General features: G+C 35.4%; 3 protein-coding genes and 1 pseudogene across 3 annotated transcripts; all 4 read left to right on the top strand.

Annotated features, from left to right (window-relative positions):
* LOC143529513 (uncharacterized) lies at positions 1–4,710 on the top strand. The gene is made up of 6 exons (XM_077025292.1): positions 1–454; positions 1,165–1,263; positions 2,979–3,077; positions 3,594–3,638; positions 3,935–4,072; positions 4,187–4,710. The coding sequence occupies exons 1-6, from the start codon at positions 206–208 to the stop codon at positions 4,520–4,522; spliced, it is 966 nt and encodes a 321-aa protein (XP_076881407.1). The 5' UTR covers positions 1–205; the 3' UTR covers positions 4,523–4,710.
* Positions 4,711–6,437: 1,727 nt separating this feature from the next.
* Positions 6,438–7,121, top strand: LOC143529559 (DNA repair endonuclease UVH1 pseudogene; annotated as a pseudogene).
* Positions 7,122–8,804: 1,683 nt separating this feature from the next.
* On the top strand, positions 8,805–13,640 carry LOC143529558 (putative methyltransferase PMT17). The gene is made up of 5 exons (XM_077025329.1): positions 8,805–9,857; positions 10,693–10,903; positions 11,000–11,297; positions 12,141–12,608; positions 13,403–13,640. The coding sequence occupies exons 1-5, from the start codon at positions 9,168–9,170 to the stop codon at positions 13,638–13,640; spliced, it is 1,905 nt and encodes a 634-aa protein (XP_076881444.1). The 5' UTR covers positions 8,805–9,167.
* A 7,033-nt stretch (positions 13,641–20,673) lies between these two features.
* LOC143529545 (putative aquaporin NIP5-1) lies at positions 20,674–22,066 on the top strand. The gene is made up of 4 exons (XM_077025317.1): positions 20,674–20,883; positions 21,006–21,425; positions 21,506–21,567; positions 21,660–22,066. The coding sequence occupies exons 1-4, from the start codon at positions 20,695–20,697 to the stop codon at positions 21,853–21,855; spliced, it is 867 nt and encodes a 288-aa protein (XP_076881432.1). The 5' UTR covers positions 20,674–20,694; the 3' UTR covers positions 21,856–22,066.
* Positions 22,067–22,068: the final 2 nt, after the last annotated feature.

Here is a 22,068-nt window from a genome sequence, read left to right as displayed (position 1 = left end):
AATTCAGGGCATGGTGTACACTCTATACACATACTCCACATGGGCAATTTAGCTATTTAAAGAATCCAATTTCCATCTTAAAACAATACCACCATGATGACTGATCATCATCATCACCCAATATCAATCCCAATCTCCACACAATTCATCAAACCAAACCAATCCAATTCCTTTCTGGGTTTTGTTCACCACCCATCAAACTCTAATGGGTCGAAGGCAGATTGACCCACAACCCACCCGTTGGCTCGTTCTCTTCATTGCTCTGTTTTCTTGCTCGTTTGTCTACATGTTTGTGTATGTGATTATTAGACCCAATGAAGGGGTTGAATTGGAGTCTGTGGAAGAAGGTATTGATGGTGGGTGTTGTAGAGGAATTGATGGGTTTGAGTTATGGGGTCCTGCTGTGAAATGGGGGGCTGATTTTAAGGTTAATAGTTCAGTTGAGTGTTGTAAGGCTGAGGGGTGTGGGGGGCGTGAGTGGGGGCGCCAGCCAATAATATTGTGACGTGTGGCAGAGAGAGAAACTTGATAAGATGGGTGTTGGTAGTGGTGATAGCGCCCCGGGCCATGGTGTGGAGGGGCGCGAGAGGGGGCGCGAGCGGTTTATTTTTTTATTTTTTTATAAATGTATTAAAAAAACGTATTATTAAAAAAACAAGAAATTATTTAAAAAAACACACATTTTTTTGAAAATTCATATAATAAAAAAAACATACTAAAAATTAAACAAACAATAATATTTAATAATAAAACTAATCTAATACAAGATCCTCTGGTCGCCTCGCCCACAAATGTTCAACCAACTCATGTCGAAGATCCCCGTGTATCTCACGGCTCTTGATATTTGCTATGTTATAGAAATGGGTAAGTTTGGTGTTTTTTGAAGTTGTGTTAAAGTGTTGTATAAAATGGGTAATATATAGTAGTAGAAATTTTTTTTTTTTTTAAAAATTAAGAGCCAACGGCTCATTTTATCTTTCAAACGGCTATTTTCACCACTCCCCATGCCCCTCACGCTCAACCTGTCCCGCGAACCCCCTGGCGCCTGCCTCTTTTTCCGCGCTCGCGCCCCTCTCGCGCCTCGGTGGTGTGGTGCTCGTGCCCCGGGGCGCGAGTGGTTGTCCTCTTGCGCCCTTTCTCACGCTCCACACCCCTCCGCCTAAGGCTTGTAAGGAGATGTGTGATGGTAATGGTGGGCCTTGTTTGTGTGATTCTTGGGTGTTTTGTGGGAATGTTGATGGTTGTGGGCCAAAATTTGGTGAGGTGAGATGTAATTTTGACTTTTTTGATTTTTTGAGTTATTGACTTTTGAGAATTCAGATTATTATTTGGTTAGTGTGTTAAAAACTGGAAATTTGAGTTGATCAAGCTTGGCTTGTTTTGAACTTTGTTTCTAAAGCTCGAGCTCGTGAGTAGTTTTTTAAGCTCGAGCTCGGCTTAGCTTGTTTATTATTTCTTAATTATTTTTTTTATATATTTATAGTTATTTTTGTATATTTGTTTTAATTATATTTTATATATAAGACAATATATATAATTTAGTTTTTTTTATCACAATTTTATATACATAATAATGATTTATTTTAAATATAAGTTATACAAATAATAGGCTCTTGGGTGTGATTCTATCTTGGGTGTTTTGTGGGAATCTTGAAGGTTGTGAGCCAAAATTTTGTGAGGTAAATTGCAATTTTGACTTTTTGACTTTTGGATTTTTTGACTTTTTGACTTTTTGAGAATTCAGATTTTTAATTGGTTAAAGTTGTGGTTCTGGCATTGCTGTTAGTGTGTTAAAATTTGGAAATTTGAATTGAATTTGGTTATTGTTTAGCCATAATTAGAGTGTAAACGAGGAGAGCTGGGCTTGAGCTCGACTAGGCTCGAGTTTGGATTGTTTAACTTACAGAGAGCTCGAGCTTGAGCTCGGCTTGTTTCGAACTTTGTTTCTAAAGCTCGAGCCCGGGTAGGCTTGTCTATTATTTCTTAATTAGTTTATATATATTTATAGTGATTTTTGTATATATTTTTTTAATTTTTAGTTTATATAGAAGATAATATATATTATTTAGTTGTTTTGTCATATATATATATATATAATGACTAAATAAATTATACTAAACATAAACATTTTAAATATATATTATATAAATAATAGGCTCGTGAGCTAGCTCCAGCTCGATAGTGAAGCTTGGGCTCACTTAAGCTCAAGCTCAATTCGAGCTTTTTACGAGCAGGAGCGGCTTGCGAGCGGCTTGGATCCCTAGCCATAATATATTTGTGTTGATTGATGTTTGCGAGCGGCTCGGCTCAATTCGAGCTTTTTGACTTTTTGAGAATTATTGTTTGGATAGGTTGTAGTTCTGGCTTTCTGTTAGTGTGTTAACAACTGGAAATTTGAATTGATCAAGATTCTATTAGAATTGTTTTAGCTTAAATGTGAATTGTTGAATTTGGTTATTGTATAGCCATAATTAGAGTGTAAACGAGTAGAGCCAAGCTTGAGCTCGACTAGGCTTGAGTTTGGATCGTTTAACTTACTGAGAGCTCGAGCTCTGCTCATTTTGAACTCTGTTTCTAAAGCTTGAGCTCGCTCGTGAGTAGTTTTTCAAGCTTGAGCTCGGCTCGGCTTGTTTATTATTTCTTAATTAGTTTGTATATTTGGTTTAATTTTATTTTATATATAAGATAATATATATTATTTAGTTGTTTTTGTCATAATTATATAATAGTAATAATAATAATAATAATAATAATAATTAAATAAAATATACTAAGTATTTTAAATATAATTTATACAAATAATAAGCTCATTTAGGTTCACGAGCCGGCTCAAGCTCGATACCTCGACTCAATTCGAGCTTTTCGCAAACCGAACTCGAGTAGCTTGTGATTGGCTTGGGTCGTTTACACCCCGAGCCATAATATATTTGTGTTGATTGATATTTTGGAAAAAGTTGAGACTTTTATGTTTCTTGAAGTGTTGGCTGAAGAAACAAAAGGATCCTTTGGCTCCCGTTTGGCAAGATGCCGGAGACACCACCATTTGGACTTCTGGCCTTGTTTATGGAAAAGGCGAGGTAATGTTACATAACCGTTGATGTATATAGCGGATTCCCAATAGGGTAAATATGTCATTTGTCAGCTCATGGAGACGGTTATCGTTCTAACGCCTTTTGTCTTTGTTTGTGCTTCTGTTAAGCGTTAACACATACTTGATTGTGTTTGACTTTTGAGGTCAAAGTTTTGAGTTAATGGATCCAAATTTAATAAATACTTTTCACGTCTCGGTGTCAAAAATGCTTCCACGTGTAGCATTAAATTAAAGTTCAATGTGCTTATCAATTCTTGTGAAATTTTGAAGATTTTAAGTCAGCGCTGAGGTTTCAAGTCAGCCTGTTTGACCGCTTGACTCAAACATGTTCTGATATATTGTTACTTATGAAATACTATAAATGCCTTAAAGATTTTCATCTTTACTTTCAATTAGGTACACATGCAACTTAATATACATATTCGGCTATTTTTATCTTATCAATCTCATACGCGATAACAAAAACATGCTACTATATTCTCCATCATTTTTCTTGTTGCAGGCCATCGTGAAGATGGAAACGAAATACGGCACACTTCACATAAAAGTAAGTAGAAACCGGAAACTGAAAATATATGCAATCTTTTGCATTTCATGTAATATTATTGACCACTTTGACTTTTGAGGTCAAACTTGGTACTTCTGAAATTCACACTTTTATTATGAATTTAACTCACTAGTGATGCTTGTGAGCTATAAGTTACTTTGTTTTATTTAATTTTTCTAGAAAATTTTTGAGTAATTCATACCAACTTTATAAATTCAAAATCTTTTTGTGTTCTACAATATGTATTTCGTCGTATTTTTTTTACAGTTATGCTAAAAATACCCGATTTCATGCAGCTTCTCCTCGAATGCGCCCCACGCTCAGTCATGTACATTCTCGAGTTGTTAACCATGCGCCATTGTATCGGTTGCCAGTTTTATCGGGCTGAGGGTCGTGGTCAATCATGGGACACAAAAGGACACCACTTAAACTCGGTAAGTAATAATAATAATAATAATAATAATAATAATAATAATAATAATAATAATAAGTCAAATGTTTTTCATTGTCTTTGTAACATGTTATGATGTATAATACCTCTTTTTTAGGCGTCTTTCGGGCCTCCATTTGCTTTGATTCAAGGGACACTTGAAGCCGAAGGTGTTGCGTTTAAGAAAATACCATTAGAAGAATGTCCGATCATCCAAAGGGGCGCAGTGGCATGGATTGGTTCGGGCCCAGAATTCTTTATCAGTCTTGCGAATCACGAAGAGTGGAAAAAAACATACACGGTTTTTGGATATGTTATTCCCGAAGACATGGAAATTGCCGAGAAAATTGCTAAACTTCCCACGGTGCCAGATGTTTGGAACAACTTTAATGTGTCGGTTCTAGAAACACCAGTGTCGTTTTCGTTTAGAAGGAGTAAGAAAGATATGAAGTAGACGTTGTTTGAAAAAATATCGTGTAATTTTCTTGAGCATCATTTATAGGCGTGCGAATTAACAAGCTATATAAAAACTAAATGTTGACCAGTGCTTCGACTTTTAACATATGTTTGACTTCCAACATTAGCAAGCTTAACTTAAATAAAGCTCGTTTAGTTATCGAGTTCGAGCTTGAGCCTTGTAGTTGAAAAATATTTAGGCTTGTGGAGCCTTCGCGAGTCTAGTGTATTTTTAAGTTTCCACAAGCTAAGCCCAAGCTTTATAAAAGCTGAGCTCTCGTAAGTCTCCACAAGCCAAACTCAAGCCTAGTAGACCGTCCGCCACTTGGATATAAAATAGCTTAACAATATAAATAAACTATCATTTTAACTTTTCGCTAAATCCAGAAAAAAAAAAGAACAAAAAATGGTTCAACTCCACAAACACATAATCTCTGACCTTATTGAGCTCGATCATTGTAGTGGAAAAATGTTCGAGGCCATCGCGTCTTTACGAGTAGGGATGAGCATGGTAACGGACCGGTCCCGAGCCCGAAAATCCCTAATTCTTGGTACCGGTACCGGGATTATACCAGTACCGGAGGTAAAAAGTCGGGAAATACCGGTACCGTACCGATGCCGAAACTTAAAACTTTGGTACCAAATCGGTACCGATTTCGGTACCGGTCCCGATTTTGCTCATCCCTATTTACGAGTCTAGTGTATTTTTTAAGTTTTAATTTCGTAACACAGATTCGAGTCGGGCCTTGGCTTGTCTACTGGACACATTCTTGAGCTGAGCTTAAGCTTGTTAAGGCTTTTTTCACAAAATGTTTAAAAATAATTAAAAATGTGTATAAACTAATTGATTGATAAATAATAAACAAGCTGCACCCAAACTTTAAGAAAGAACCAGATCCAGGTCGAGCCCGAGCTCTCACAAATTAAAATAAACCAAGCTCGAGCCTGACAATATTAATAAGGGGAAAAACCCCCAAAATAGCCTAGTTTGACCCAAAATTTCCAGAATTAACCCATGCTCTTCAAAATCCCCAAAATCGCCCAAAATCCCGTCGGACCCAACGTAAACAATAACTGATCCGACGTGTTAGTATAACATATCAGATGCTGACGTGTATTCAAGTTTTCCGATGGATCCAGCGTTTTTTAAGCCATCTGATGGATTCGCGTTCTAGGCGACGTAATAAAAAACAGTCGGATCCGACAATTCAGTTCATGCTTCTGTCAAATCCATTGTATAATTTGTCCGTCTAACCATAAATTTTCAATTCAGTGTCTTTTAATTTTGAGTTCTATAGAGAAATTGTATACTATGATTATGTTCTCCTATAAAAAACTCCAAAAAAACTAAGCCATTTACATTTTACACTATGGAATTGCTTGATTTTGTAGAGAAATAAGAAACACGGAGATAAAAGTTAGTAACAGAGGTTTAGAATGTAAGAGGATAAAAGATGAAAAATTCCATCAAACCCATTAAAAAATTCTTTTGGATCTATTTAAACTAGGGTTGTTCAAAAAGCTCGAGACTCGTGGCTCGTTCGATAAAAGCTCGAATAAAACTAGCTAAAAAAACTTGATTTGAAACATCCTGAGCTGAGTAGCTTCATTTCTATAACCGAGCCAAAATCGACCCAGACTCGGCTCGATCATGGCTCGGCTCGTTGGCTCGATCTTAATCTCGTATAACTTCAAAATCGAGCTAGAGAGCCTTAGTTGAGTTGCCCCGTTTAATTTCGACCCTGTGCTCGAAACCACCCTGGCTCGATTCGTGAACAACCCTAATTTAAACGTTGACACGTGACTCAATTTTTAAAATCCACGAATTTCATCAGATCAGTTATTGTTTCCAGAGTCCGACCCGGGTCATATAAACAAACCACAAACCACCACTTCTTCCCGCAAAACCAAAAATGGTCCAATTCCACGAACACATAATCTCCGACCTCTTAGAAGACGACTCCACCACCACCACCACCGTCAACGGCGGTCTAGTCATCTTATCCTCCGGTTTAAACCTCCACAAACTCATCACCAATCTCATCCTCTTACACCACTCATCCACCGGCTGTCTTCTAATCCTCTCCGCCACGTCACCACAAAAACACAACATCCTAACAACCCTAACAAACCCTAACAACCTTCCGTTAGAAATCATTTCCGACCTGCCAGCTCAGCACCGGCTTAACCTCTACACATCTGGAAACGCGTGTTTTATAACCTCTCGGATATTAATTGTGGATTTGCTCACTCGGAGGCTTCCGGTTACCGCGGTGGCTGGTGTTTTGATTTTGAACGCGCATTTGTTGACCGAGACGTGTACCGAGGCGTTTATTGTGAGGTTGTTGAGGTCTGGGAATAAGGAGGTGTTTGTTCGGGCGTTTTCGGATCGCCCGTGTGCTATGGTGGCCGGGTTTGCGAAGGCGGAGAGGTTGCTTAAGTGTTTGTTGATTAGGAAGCTTTATTTGTGGTCTAGGTTTCAGGTATTGTTATTATTATTATTATTATTGAAGCAATTGATATTTGCAATTTGTATTTAGCTTATAGGTATCAGTGTTCTAAAAATCCCGACTAGTTGCCGATTGATCCCAGTGTAATGTTCGTCGGTCATAAGTGTAAATAGATCAACCTAATTCTATTTATTTTATATTACTTTCTACATAACCGCTGAACCTTTTCAAAATCATAACAATTTTGTTGTTGTTTAGGTGACTTATGCTCGATCCACAGCTCGAATAGCTAGAATGGAAAACCAATGTGTCAGAAATTCAACGCTCCTAACAATGTCGTAAAATATTGTTGTTGTCCGGATCTTAAATTTTGCTTTGACAACAAAGACTTATGTGACAAAAAATGCCCTAATCTTCAAACATGTATGACGTGAGTATCAATAAAACAAGTTGTTAGTTTCGTTTTAATTATGTTCATATATATATATTGGTTGATCAAATTCAAACTAGTTTTTTCACGTGTATAGAAAACAACCATGATCAAGAATCAAATTGATTTAATGATAACTATGATCAGAGGTGTGTTAGAAACCGAAAAACTCACTTGAAACCGGAAAAAACAATGATGGTTTGGTCTTAATTTTTAGTAAAAACTAAAATTTTGGTTTTGTGATTTGTAAAAACTTAGAAAACCGAACCGCAATGAAAAAAAAACAATTTGTTGAATTACCTTTTCGTTGAATTGTTAGTTTTATAAATTAACTATAGTAATTAAATAAACAATTAATATTTCAACTTTCAAGTTAATAACTTGCATTAGATATATGTAATATTTGAATATAAAGTGCATTAGATATAATTTAAGTTGTAATTTAAATATAGTGATTAATATTTCAACTTTCAAGTTAATAACTTTTCCATGCATTAATAATTTTTAATAAAATTACACTTCAAATGTTTTGTATTTTTAATATAGGTATAATATTGTTACATTAGTTTTATTTATTTTATCAAAAAAGTGTGATTTTTTAAATGAGTTCTGTATGTACGTATGTGATGTTTTATTAGTTCATGGTCTTTTTTATTTTTAAATATGATTGGTTGGAAAACATGTGGCCCCACCTCCTCTTGCCATCATTCGATGGCATCGGTGCCGTGGCCCTCAACACATTCTTTGTTGAGGCTTTCCTTGTTAAGGGGTGTAATGGTGTTTAACGCATTGAAATATTGAAGTGGCCTAGGGCTCACACTAACTATACTCACTCACTCATGCTAAGATAATAAGATTTTGTACGTAAATCTTTCATATGGTATTTTAAAACGATTTAAAAACACATGATAGTGATTAGTGACAAACATTTCCAATGTAATAGAATTTGTATTTCCTTCCAAGTGTCATATATAAAATTCGTCCGGTTTTATGTAACTTTAGCTTTTTCTAAGTTATGATGTTATATAAATAGAATCACTTAGATAAATAAGGATTGTTAATTGAATTTCAGTAACAACAATTCAAGTTAATTACATATATAAAAAATATACATATAAATTTAACGCCTTGGAAAAAAACGTGTCCATGCCCGGAGTCTGCAGGCTCGCCTTTGCCTGGGCCAACCCTGCATGTAAGAAACTTAAAGACTACTACGTTATTTGGAAATAAAAATGACACCTTAGTTTAAACTATTTACTTAACGACGATAGTTATTAAGGCATTGACATCGTCCCATGAATTTTCCAGTACCAATTTTCGTGATTAAAAAAAAAACCCTTTATTTTAGGGTATATTTTGTACCAAAATTAGTCTCTTCGGACAATTACAAATTTTCAGATTGTGACCAAGTTCATGGGAAGCAGTTTCCATAATTAGCCATTAGAATAACTCTCATGGAGGTCAACACACAACAAAACTTTGACACATGTAACAATTGGAAGAAAACCGGGAGATGTGACAAAGTCTAAAAACCCTCTAAACCTTTATTTCTTCTAACTTATGGGATGGATCCGTATTGATTGGATCTATATTTATATTTATGTTTATGTGTGAACCAATTATTATCTAATCCAACACATAGAACATAGTTCAAACACCATCACTAAACATTATCACTAATGTTGGGTTCCACTTTTCTTGAACAAAAACATAGTACTAATGAGTTTTAGTTTAACAAGTTTCGTGTGTTAGAACTTAGATTAATGGCTAAGGAACATGTCGGATCGCCGAAATATCACCTAGTTGAAGCAAGAAAGAATCATATCACACGTCTCCTAGCGGTTAGTGGACTCTTCACCTTGTTCTACATATTAGGGGCTTGGCAAAGCAGTATTGCCCCTACAACACATACTGAATTCACCAACAAAGTTGGATGTGACAAAACATCTAAGGACGCCGTTGATTCATCGTCAAGAAACTCATCACCACCGTCGTCTGAATCATTGGATTTTGGAAGTCACCATCAAATGGTAATTGATGATTCACAAATACCCGAGTTTCCACCATGTAATATGTCCTATAGCGAGTACACTCCATGCCAAGACACGAAGCGGGGAAATGAATTCGATAGAGAAATGTTGAAGTATAGAGAGAGGCATTGTCCAAGTAAAGAAGAGCTCTTGCATTGCCTCATACCCGCACCACCAAAGTACAAACTACCGTTTAAATGGCCAAAAAGTCGCGATTATGCATGGTATGGTAACATTCCACATAAAGAACTTAGCATCGAGAAAGATCGCCAAAACTGGATTAAAGTTGAAGGTGACCGGTTTAGATTTCCTGGAGGCGGAACTATGTTTCGCCATGGAGCTGATTCTTACATTGATGATATCAATGAACTCATCCCTCTCTCAAATGGCACCATTCGAACCGCAATCGATACAGGCTGTGGAGTAAGTATAGCTTTTCACTTCTATATTTCCCTCATATATTTTGAATTACAACAAACATACTTAGTATAATCACGCTTACAACAAAAAGCTAATGGTACGATCTAAGGGGGTGGGACAAGCAAACATTTCCTCTATCCTAGATTCCTAGGAATAGAGGAGTTGCTTCCACTAAGACCACTTACTCTAAAAATCGTTTTCTACGCGTGTAAATATAGTAATCATAATCTTAAGTGTGGCTAATAGTAATGTTAATAGCAGTACCTTGCCGATAACATAAAATGGGGCGAAAACTATAGTAGTAACAAATAAAAGAGCAAAGAAACAAGAAAAAGTAGCAACGAACCCCTTGAAAGTATATAATATATATACACTCCCTTAAAATTTTACACGACAAGACAAAGGTAAGGCTAATGTATTCGAAAGCGTAAGAAAAACTAGGCATACGAAAATCTAAGGTCCCACGACAAAGCTAAAACAAAACATATATATACGTTCCCTTAAAAGTCCATAACCTTTATTTATCCGATGTCTAGCTCCAAAACATTTATCCGAGTCTAGAAAAATCTGTCTTTCCTATATTTAGAATTGAACATCTTACCGGGGGTCCAAGGCTTGATGCAAAACTACTATCGAGCCGGAGGTCTCACCGGAAGCAGCCTCTCTATCCCTATGGGGTTGAGGTAAGGCCGTCTACATCTTACCCTCCTCAGACCATACCATAACTTTGCTATTGGTGGGATATACTGAGTACGATGATGATGATGATAGAATTGAACATCTTAAATCAAGTTTTTGAATGTTGTGACATGGCTAATGCTCTATAAGTTATATGAAGGTTGCAAGTTGGGGTGCATACCTGCTCAAGAGAGACATAATCACAATGTCTTTTGCTCCAAGGGACACACATGAAGCACAAGTATGGTTTGCATTAGAACGCGGGGTTCCTGCTATGATTGGCATTATGGGATCACAAAGACTTCCTTATCCATCTCGAGCATTCGACATGGCTCATTGTGCCCGGTGTCTAATTCCATGGGGTAAATATGGTAAGGTTTAACTTATATTCTTATAATAGTGTAATCTATTTTATATCAACATATTTGACATACTAGTTATGTTATAAAATGATGATGAACTTGCAGATGGATTATATTTACTTGAAGTAGACCGAGTTCTAAGGCCTGGTGGTTACTGGATACTTTCCGGACCTCCTATTCAATGGAGGAAGTTGTGGAAAGGATGGGAACGAAGCCGCGAAGATCTGAAGCATGAACAAGATGAGATTGAGGACGTAGCGAAACGTCTTTGTTGGAAAAAGGTTATAGAGAAGGATGCTTTTGCTGTATGGCAAAAACCAATCAACCACATTGGTTGCATTAAAAGCAAGAAGAACCAGCACAAGCCACTTATATGCAAATCTGGCAATGCTGATGAAGCATGGTACTTCTAGGTTTCTTTCTCATTGTTATTGAATTTTTTCGTTCTTTGGAAGTTGTTGTGCTTCTAGTCAGTTTGCTAGGTTTCTTTCTGATGAAGCATGGTTCAGTTTACTTGGGTGGAGAGCAAAAAACTCTACGGAGTTTGTTTGTCACACAAACTGTGACAAACAATCCCCACAAAAAATTTGTCAGAACTTGCGTGAGTTCGCTTGCATGGTAGCAAACTGGCTTGAAATACAAGTACTTCAAAAAAGCAGATCCTAAACCACTTACTAATCCAAAGGGTAGAGGTGAGCAAAACTAAACCATAACCAAAAACCGAAATGTTAACCGAACAAAACCGACAGTTATCATTAAGTGAATCTAATTAACTGACCATTTGGTTATGGTTAGCGTGCCTTCGTTAACTAATGACCTTGTATTTTTTTTTGAAAACTTTATACCCTTATTTTCATCTTTTATATCTCAATATCTAACTTCGAACATTTAAATTTCCGTTGTAACTATTTATAGCATATGTTGGAACACGACCAAACTTTGAACCGCCATATTTCAGCTTCGAAACTTCATAATTGAGCTTGGAACACCATAACCAAACCAATTTCATATGAGACAAAGAAAAAAAAACACATTAGACAAGTAACTGAACTTAACCGAAACCAATCCATAACTGACGGTTAACTGACCTACTATCAACCGACCATTCGGTTCTGCTTATGGTTAAGCAATCTTCCATAACCAAACGAACCATGCACACCCTAACAAAAGGTTTCATTATGTTCTTGAAGCTATACATAACATTGTTCCAACATAATATTTATCATTTTTGGTGTGTATACATAAGGTATAAAGAAATGGAAAGATGCATCACCCCTATGCCAAAAGTAAGCAACCAGGATGAAGTCTCAGGTGGAGCTTTAGAAAACTGGCCAGAACGCGCAACGGCTGTTCCTCCAAGAATCAACAACAATTTAGTAAGGGGGATCACAAAAGAGGATTTTCTTAAGGATAACGAAATATGGAAAGAGCGGATTACACATTATAAGCGCATAGTTACTGGTTTACCTCAAGGAAGATATCGTAACATACTCGACATGAATGCCTACATTGGTGGATTTTCTGCAGCCTTGATGAAATATCCTGTGTGGGTAATGAATGTGGTTCCGGTAAACTTCCAACCGGACACGCTAGGAATAATTTATGAGCGTGGGTTCATCGGGGTGTATCATGATTGGTGTGAGGCATTCTCAACTTATCCAAGAACATATGATTTGATCCATGCAGGTGGTGTGTTTAGTATGTATCAAGATAGGTATGTGACAATGATCTTTTTGCATGTTTCTTTATTATGATTAATAGAATTTAGTATATTTTAGGACCGTAAATGAATCAAACGTCCGGTGAACTTGTCGTAGACCGTTCGACGGGAAGTTCATTTATGTCCATCTGCTTTATAAATAAATGAACATGAACGAAAAGTTTAGTTTGGTAAGCTTAACGAACGGACACCTATAGAGGCCGCATTCGTTCATTTGTGGTCGTAAACGTGTGTTCTTTAAGTTCGTTCGTCAAAATTCGTTCATTTAATTTTGTTTGGTTACGTTCGTTTACACATATATGTTCATTTATTAAAATTTTACTATTACTTTTATTATTAATTTAATTTTTACTACTATTATTTGATATGTTTATGATTACTATGTTATGTTTTTTTTTTGGATATCATGAGGTATACTTTCGGATTTTTGGGTGATTTTGTGTTTATTTAATGATTATATCCTCAAATTACTATATGTTCTTCTTGATGTTAATTTGTGTTCATTTATGCTCATCTGTGTCCGTTATTGTCCGGTTACGTCCGTTTGTGTCCATTAGTATTCGCTTGCGCTTGTTTACATACTCACAAACGGACACAAATGAACACGAACAAGCTCAATCCTTAATGAACAAGCATGGCCACGGAATTACCTTTTGTAAAACTGTTCGTTTGTCCGATAAAAACTTAACGGACGAACAAGAACAAGGTGTCGTTCGTTTTAGTTCATTTCCAACCCTAAGAATATTATTACTTTTTATGGTTATAATGTCTATATATTTATATTGAAGGTGTGACATCACGGACATATTATTGGAAATGGATCGGATCTTGAGGCCTGAAGGGACAGTAATATTTAGAGATGAGGCAAGTGTGATATTAAAGATTAAAAGCATAGTCAAACGAATGAAATGGAATACCAAGACCGTTGACCAAGAAAGTCAACAGGTCAACGGGGAAACTATACTTGTTGCATTCAAGACCTACTGGACTGGTGAAGCTAATGAGGATCAAAACCACACAAATTGAACTATCAAGTGTTTTGAGGCCTAGGATATTGGGTGGGTCAAGCATATGAACCAGGCCGGTCGATATGAAACCGCGAGCAAATGGATGGCCATGTAGCTTGGGTAACAGGTCAAAACGTATTTAGGTTGCAATACTGCAACGAGTTTTTTTTATAGTATAGGCGGGATTAAGTTGACTACAAACATATTTTTATATGTTGTTCGTTTATAAATAGTTAATGCATACGTTCAGAAAACTATATTGTTACTGCTATAAACGTTTCGTTGCCCTCAATTTTATATTGACGATAGTGGTCTATCGAACAAATGCATAATTCCAATTATTCTAGAGTGAGCTTTATTCTTAAAAGACTTGCCACTAACAAAATATATTTTTCGGATAGTACCGTTGATGCTTGACCAGTTAGTAAATCACGGGCTATATCAGATTGAATCGGAATATTGGATTCCGTTCTTTTCCATAAAGCGAAAATATCAAAAGTTTTAAAATCTTGTGTAGTCATACCGCTTATATAATCCACCAAGCCCGTTTATTCGTTTAAACACTTTCTTGTCTTATAGTAAACACTAAAATTCTACTACTACTTTGTTGCCGCATTTTCCATTGACTTACGTATATGTAATGTAGAATCATATTTTGAATGATAAACGTCAAACATATTTGATAAACACCGTTAAAATCGGCTTTAGCACTTTTTTTCGCAAAATGAATGTCTTGCTTTGCAAATCCAAATTATAAACATAGGTTTGAATGATAAACGTCAAACATAGATTTAATGCGGTGACACAAGTAATAACTGGAGGAGTTTGTTTAAAATATTTGATGAACTTCTTTTTCATTGGTCTAATCATTTTGGAATAATTTGTTTGTTATTATATAAGACTGTCCGCATCAGTTTGGTGCAATTTTTTACACAAACAGCCTTAACAGCATGCCACATCAGCTTTTCATTCATTTTTTCCATAAACACTTTTTACCTACAACACTAACATATTCATCCATTCCACAAACAACCTCATATTTTTCACATCACCAACATTAGGGGCCCACAAACCACCATTCTTCACCATCCTTGATGAAGGATGCTCAAGGATGGATGGCCTCCACCTCAACCTTCACAATAGTTGTCTTTTCCATTCTTCTCACAAATATCCTCCACATAAGCCATGGATGGCCCTTATGTGGAAGGTCTAATCAGATTTGGTTTAACTACTAATTAACTAAAAGTTATTTAGGAATAAATGCCCAAGCTTGATTGGGCCAATGTTTTTTTTAACAACTAATTATTTTTCCACCTTTTTTATCTCAATGTTTCAAATGAAACTAGAATCCGCAACTATTTAGTAGAAGATCATACACATTTGTCAAGTAGTATATCATTTGTAAGTTGTAAACCCCCTATAGATATTTATTTTCTTTAATTAAGAGATTAAATAGGAATTTTATACCCCTAGTTATTTCTAGTATATGTTCTTTGTTTTTTTCCAATCATAAATAAACAATAAGAACAATCAAAATGCCAAATAATCAGTTTGATCATAAAGGTAGCAGCTAGAGATCTATCTATATATTATAACATGTGAATTCAAAGTAGTTTCCTTCATTTGCATTTTTGTTTTCAAGTGGTGAAGGAATCCTTCTTAAAAGAAGTGATTTCACATGACTAGTGGCTCCTGGATGAGGCTTGCTTGGATACCATACTTGTTTTGCTTCTCAAGTTATTTAACTTAACTTTGCAGAGTCACTAACTATTAACTAACATTCACTAGATCCAATGCAAAATATAATTATAATTCATATATATATATATATATATATATATATATATATTCCTAACTTACATAAAAAGTTATGCTCGTTTTAAGTTAGGTTGCATTCTCACCTTTTTAAATGTTATTGTTATCCTCGTGGTTTAAACATAAGTACGCTAAGAGCATCCACAACAGCAACCTTCTGCAAGCCACCACATCAATGTAACATCATATTTCAAACATTCTTAAAAATCCTACTTTCTTTCACAACAATAAACCCTATTAAAAAATTATTAAAAAATGTATATATAAGTGTATGTGAGTGAAACAGGGAGAGAGAAACTGTCATGTTATCGTCATTTTCAAGTTTGCAGCCACAAACTTAGATGTGACAGACTTGCTCCACAACGGTGCTCGTACGTGCTGCTTTGGTCTGCCCTGCCACCTAGACATGAACCACGAGCTTTGTTGTCGTTGTAGATGCTCTAACTTTTAGATTAGTTCCTATAAAGAATGTTGAATCAATGATAATATATGTAATCAACTAGACATAATATATTGTTTTTTTGCACTTTATGATTTGTCTTTCCTTCCTCCATATGTTTTTATTAAATTAATTTGCACTTCATAATATATTAGTTGTTCATTGTTTTTTTGCACTTTGCAATATACTAGTTCCTCTTTGTTTTTTTAAACTAATTATCAATCTTTAGGTTTAAGTCAATGATTAAAAAGCACATACATGATACACCATATTATGCTCCTAATATGCAATAATGTAGCAATACATTATGATACTACCACCACACGTTCATGATATGCTTTTGTAAAATAAGTCAAAAGAATCCGACAAGGTGACATGTTATCATAATCATTAACATATATATTAAGAACTATTAGCAACCCAAAACAATAAACGTACGAATTCTAAGATGTGTGGGTCACTTGTTTTTATCTGAGGTGTGGGGTCCAGGTAGGTAAGCTATCAGTAGTATATACTAATGAAAAAGGTTGGCTCTATATATAAAGCAAGTTGGGTTATAAAGGGAACGTGTATGCTGTGGGTAATATATGTTAGCAAAATATATAAGATGATTGACATGACAAATAAAAAGAGCAAGAAAACAAGAAATTCTTCCAAAGCCATAATTGAAGTTGTTTAATCGGGTCGGGTCGGTTGAGTTAGGTCTGTTAGTAAGTTTATACGAATTTGATAATCGAAAAGAAGTGAAGAACAAAAATCACCGTGTTTAATCTTTATTTTGTGTGATCAACGTAAGAAGAATTGAGAAAGTAAGGATTAATCTAATGATTTTGTTTTATTAATCTTGGTGTCGGACAAAGTAGGCCGATAACACCAATATATACAATGTTGCAAAAATCCCAACTAGACACCGATTAATCCCTGATTAATCACTAGTACCCATTTCACTGATAAATTATGGGCTAGTTGGCTAATTAATCGGTCCACAGTAAAGTCCGGCCAAAATCGGTGATTTACGATAAAATTCCGGCCAAAATCAGCGGTTTTCCGGCGAGATTCCACCAAAAACCAGCAGATTTCAGCTATATTTTGGCCAAAATATGTTTGTGTAGGTATAAAAGTGAAAAATTCACATAAAAATGTGTGTGTGTGTATATAAAACTGAAAAATATAAATTAAAGTTTGATCCGATTAATCGCTAGTCCCCACCCCACCGCCCGACTATCGACTAGCGATTTTTACAACACTGAATATATATACATATGTTAGGGACAGTTCTAGTCGGTTATTTGGTGCCAACTGTAAACCGTTAAACGACCGTTAGAATTTTCGTTAATAAACACCATATCAGCTGCTTATGACGGATTTTAGAAGAAAAAATCAGAAGTATCCCAAAAATAATTTTATACCTATAGGTATCCTAATATTTGCTCAAGGGTATCTGAACACATAAAACGCACATAATTTTTTTTCCCACTAATTTTGTTGTTTGCCGTGAAAGGTGAAAGGTATCTCGGCAACCCCAGGTCAGGTCAGATGTATGAATATTATCGATCAACTAATATTGTATCAATAATAACCTAAAGAACACACATTGAAGGTTGCAGCAATGACATAACTTACTAGCAATATCGTGCGCAATAATAATCGAGTGTGAACGGAAATGACAAGTGCCTATAGATCGCGTTCCACATATGGAGATCGAACTTTTGTTTATTTTAAGAAGGAAATACGACTAATTGATTACGAGGACGTGCTTTGGAGTTTCTTAATTAAAAGAGAATGATGGTTATTGGTTCGTGGAGAATGAAAGTGGGAAGAAAGTGCAAAAAAGAAATAGTTTATCAAAATGTGTTTGAAACATGATTAAAGGAGTTAAGTGCATTTATAATCATTCATCTACTTATTATTATTTTATTTAAAGTGTAGTAATTTTCTTTAACTAACTATTTATTAGCAAAATAAGTCATTAAATAAAGTTACATAGGTTTTTTTAATCTCAACTATCGTCTTTTGGTCGATTGCGGTCTCAACTAACAAACTGGCTGCTGACGGTCCCAACTTTTAAAGTATTTGTTTCCAACGGTCCGCAACTAACAAAATCCTAACGCTGATGGAGGCCGCTAGAAAAACGTTTTTGCCGGAAAACTTACATTTTCTTTCTGAAAATCTCAACATTTTTGTCCCAAACATCTTTGTAACTTTGTATCGGACCTTTAGAAACCTTTCTTCTAGTAAAAACCTCAGTTATTGAGGTTGCCGGAACCCTATAACCATCATCAGAAACGGTTGGTGGTGCTCAAGTGGTGATGGTTAGTTGGTGTGTTTTCTGGAAAAAAAAAATGTGACTTTTCCGACTAAACACGCTTTTTTGGCGACTGGCAACTAACGGTGTTAGGATTCCGTTAGTTGCGGACCGTTAGGAACAAATACGGTAACAGTTGGGACTGTCAGCAGCTAATTTGTTAGTTGAGACCGATAACGACAAAAAAATATAAGACTAATAAAAACCAATATCCCTTAAACAAATAATTTAATATTCATTACTTTATACAGGTAACATTCAAGGTGATCTCCAACGTTCCTTAAATGTGTAATTACTCATATTAATTTGTTTCAAAAGTCCATATGTTTCAACAGTTTTGAATAAACCAATTAATTAATAATCACTACATAAATTAAAGAGCTTATATTGGTCCATAACTATTTTTAATTTCGTATCTAACCCTCCCTAGAATCCTAAACAAACATTTCTCCTTTTAAATTTTTAATTTTTAATCGTCTAGCTGGTAACGGACCAGATGTCGTTTTGTTTCACTTTCATTCTTGCATTGCCTTTATTATTAACGGGTTTTCTTTCAGATTCCAAGTTAATAGTTTAAATTTACATGATTATCTTTCCATGGGACGTGACATTCAATTTGTGGCACAATCGTCATTATGCTTCGTTGAGGGTACCTTTCGAATAAAATGGAAGCTTAGCTTAGGTTTCTATCTTTGTCCACTCACTTGATTGATGTTTACTTCTTTAGGGTGTGGTTTGCCATGAGTCTTATCTTTAGTTCCTCATGATTATAGTTTTTGTTGTGGGTTTTCATTGTTCATGAGGTCACTCCATAAGTCCATAGTGAGGCTCTTGTACTGGCTTTTTTTATTTACTTTTACTTTATCTTTGATTAAAATGCCATTTATTTTTTACAATCTTTGCATTAAAATTTTGTTGGAACATATACTTGAAAATATGATTTTATCACATTTGTATACAAATAACCAAAGTTATATATGAGATGTATATAATCAACAATTTATGATTTTATCTTTGATGAGAGCTTCTCAACAAGCGAAGATGTGTTCAAAGTTGAGCTAAGGCGTTCAAAATATCAATAATCAAAACTATGTGTTTGATGTGTAACATTATTAAAACTATTCATTTAAGAAACATTTATTTAAAATCTCCTTGTGTTTCGTTTTTAAAATCATTCTATTTAAATATTTATTGCATGTAGTACACGTGTCAAAAGGTTAATAAAAATATACAATATTCAGCTAATTCCTTTGTATTTAATTTTATATTTGGGTTTGTAATAGATCGAAGAATACGCATCTTTCATGGGAGAAGTGGCGGAATTTTGATTTATAGTGTGTTTTATTTGTGTTTTGTGGTGTTGTATCATGACCAGATAGCTATTTGTAATTTCGTCTTCTTTTGTATATCTATATAAACCGCTTGTTATTTCATCTTTAATTTGAATTATTTTATGTTTATATATAATTATAACTACACGGAAAACCACATATGCTAAACTTACACAAAAAATTATGTACCATGCACTTAATAGCATATTTTTTTATTTTTCATGAAATAACGTTACATGAGTCGTATAATTCGATCAACTCATATAATATAATCTCTCTAACACTCTTCGTATGATCATTTTCTCCTTGTCATACGATCCGTACCGCTACAATGTGTTTAAAACTCTAGCTTTTAATAAATTAATGACCACCATGTGAACTATAACCGGAGTTGTTATTTGTTAATACAAAATAATTAAAGTTGTCATTCACATAAAACAAAAAAAAGTTTTCTTAATCACCAGGCAACCAACCATTACCACCATAGCAAAGACTGCTGTGTAACAGTAGGAATCTGACTGCTTGTGATGTATGCATCATTATTAAAAAAACAAAAAAAAAAAAAAAAAAAAAACTATAGGTTGTGAAGTTGATTGCAAAAGAGTTGACTTTATTAATAACTCTCTCATTTTCAGCCACTTTACACTATTATTTATACTCCCATTCTTCTTCAACTTCAATTGCTTGGTTCACTTCATCTTCATTCATCATATCATATTATCATATACTTTCAACCTATGTAAGCATATATATATGTTATATGTAACTTTGTTTCTTGTCAACTTTTAATATTCATTGATCATATATGATTGTTGTTTTGAAACTGTATATTTGTTTTGTCTAGTTAAGTTGTTTATCCTGGCTATAGATATATCTTGTCTTCCTTAGTACAACATTTATAAAAATCTACACAATATGTAACTTTAACCAAGTTTGCATAGATTTGTAACATTTGTTATTCTAAAAAAACAAAAAAAAAAGTTTAGTTCAAAGGATCTAGTTTCGATCTGGATCGGTTACAGGCGATTGTGTAACGATAACTTTATAAAAATCTATAAATTATGTAAGGTTTTTGTTACTAATCTTCAGATTCTATTATTGAATTAAAACCCAAAAAAAAAATTTGTTTTAAGTTAGTTGCATAGATTTTTAAGAAAACAAAAAAGAATCGAATTTGTCGAAAATGGATGGTGGCGATCCAGTATCCGCCCCACCGACACCTGGAACGCCGGGCGGTCCATTGTTTACGTCTCTGCGAGTTGACTCGCTGTCGTATGACCGGAAATTGATATCTCGTTGCACGCCAACGTGGGGTGGACCGAATACTTGCTTTACGGATCTTCCTACTCCGGATATCTCACTTACCCGAAAGGTACATGTAGTTTTTATTATTTTTATTTTTAAGGTGTTCATCTGTTCGTTTTTTTTTTATTTTAAACTGAACATATGAACACCCCTAAAGGGCGGAATAATATTGATTTAATGTATTTACAGTTGGGAGCGGAATGTGTGGGAACGTTTATATTAATATTCGCAGCGACAGCTGGACCAATAGTGAACGAAAAGTATTCAGGATCCGAGACACTTATCGGGAATGCAGCATGTGCAGGGCTAGCAGTGATGATAATAATATTATCAACTGGTCATATCTCAGGAGCGCATTTGAACCCATCGCTCACGATCGCATTCGCAGCATTGCGTCACTTTCCGTGGGCCCACGTCCCCGCCTACATCTTGGCTCAAGTGTCAGCCTCCATTTGTGCTTCATTTGCTCTCAAAGGCGTCTTTCATCCGTTCATGTCGGGTGGTGTTACGGTTCCATCAGTTAGCACGGGTCAAGCGTTTGCACTTGAGTTCTTGATCACTTTTAATCTCCTGTTTGTCGTCACTGCGGTTGCTACTGATACACGCGCTGTAAGTATAGTAGTATAGCCTGCTCGCTCGGTTTTTTATTTTTTTTAAGATTTAATCTCATTGGTGGATGCGGTTATTAGGTGGGAGAATTGGCAGGTATTGCGGTTGGAGCTACGGTTATGCTCAACATTCTTGTCGCCGGGTGAGTAAACCGAGTCTTTTAACTTTTAACTTATGTAATTTACGATTTTCGTCGACCATTGATTAAATGATAATATTGTAACATAATGGTAGGAAATCGAGCGGTGGTTCGATGAACCCGGTGCGTACGCTAGGTCCAGCGGTCGCAGCAGGGAATTACAAGGATTTATGGGTCTATCTGTTGGCACCTACACTCGGGGCGCTGGCCGGAGCCGGTGTGTACACATTGGTCAAACTTCAAGCGGGGGAGGGCGAGGAGCCACGTTCGGCTCGAAGCTTCCGTCGTTAAATGGTTAAACGCTGCCAGTCGCGGTATCGGTATGTAAGATATGTACACATCTTTAATTTCCTGTGTGGTGTGATAATAATAAAATGGGATGTGAATGTGTGTTCTCATGTCTCTATGAACCAATGTGTGATTTTATGTACTATTTATGGTTTGCTTTTGGTGTCGATTGTTGTAATAAAAGAACGCGCATAGACGTGTAACGTGCGTGTAACA

The sequence above is a fragment of the Bidens hawaiensis genome, unplaced genomic scaffold (assembly GCF_021521415.1).
Source record: "Bidens hawaiensis isolate Kalapana, Puna unplaced genomic scaffold, B.hawaiensis_p1.1 tig00008566_1, whole genome shotgun sequence".
NCBI classification, from domain to species: Eukaryota; Viridiplantae; Streptophyta; class Magnoliopsida; order Asterales; family Asteraceae; genus Bidens; species Bidens hawaiensis.
Note: the sequence above shows the minus strand (reverse complement) of the source record. Positions and strands in the feature narration are given on the sequence as shown.

Coding starts and splice junctions, on each gene's coding strand:
- LOC143529545 (XM_077025317.1), top strand. CDS start 20,695: ATGGATGGTGGCGATCCAGTATCCGCCCCACCGACACCTGGAACGCCG. Junction 20,884..21,005: donor ATATCTCACTTACCCGAAAG/GTACATGTAGTT, acceptor ATGTATTTACAG/TTGGGAGCGGAATGTGTGGG. Junction 21,426..21,505: donor TTGCTACTGATACACGCGCT/GTAAGTATAGTA, acceptor TGCGGTTATTAG/GTGGGAGAATTGGCAGGTAT.
- LOC143529513 (XM_077025292.1), top strand. CDS start 206: ATGGGTCGAAGGCAGATTGACCCACAACCCACCCGTTGGCTCGTTCTC. Junction 3,078..3,593: donor TTGTTTATGGAAAAGGCGAG/GTAATGTTACAT, acceptor TTCTTGTTGCAG/GCCATCGTGAAGATGGAAAC. Junction 3,639..3,934: donor ACGGCACACTTCACATAAAA/GTAAGTAGAAAC, acceptor GATTTCATGCAG/CTTCTCCTCGAATGCGCCCC.
- LOC143529558 (XM_077025329.1), top strand. CDS start 9,168: ATGGCTAAGGAACATGTCGGATCGCCGAAATATCACCTAGTTGAAGCA. Junction 10,904..10,999: donor AATTCCATGGGGTAAATATG/GTAAGGTTTAAC, acceptor ATGAACTTGCAG/ATGGATTATATTTACTTGAA. Junction 11,298..12,140: donor GGCAATGCTGATGAAGCATG/GTACTTCTAGGT, acceptor TGTATACATAAG/GTATAAAGAAATGGAAAGAT.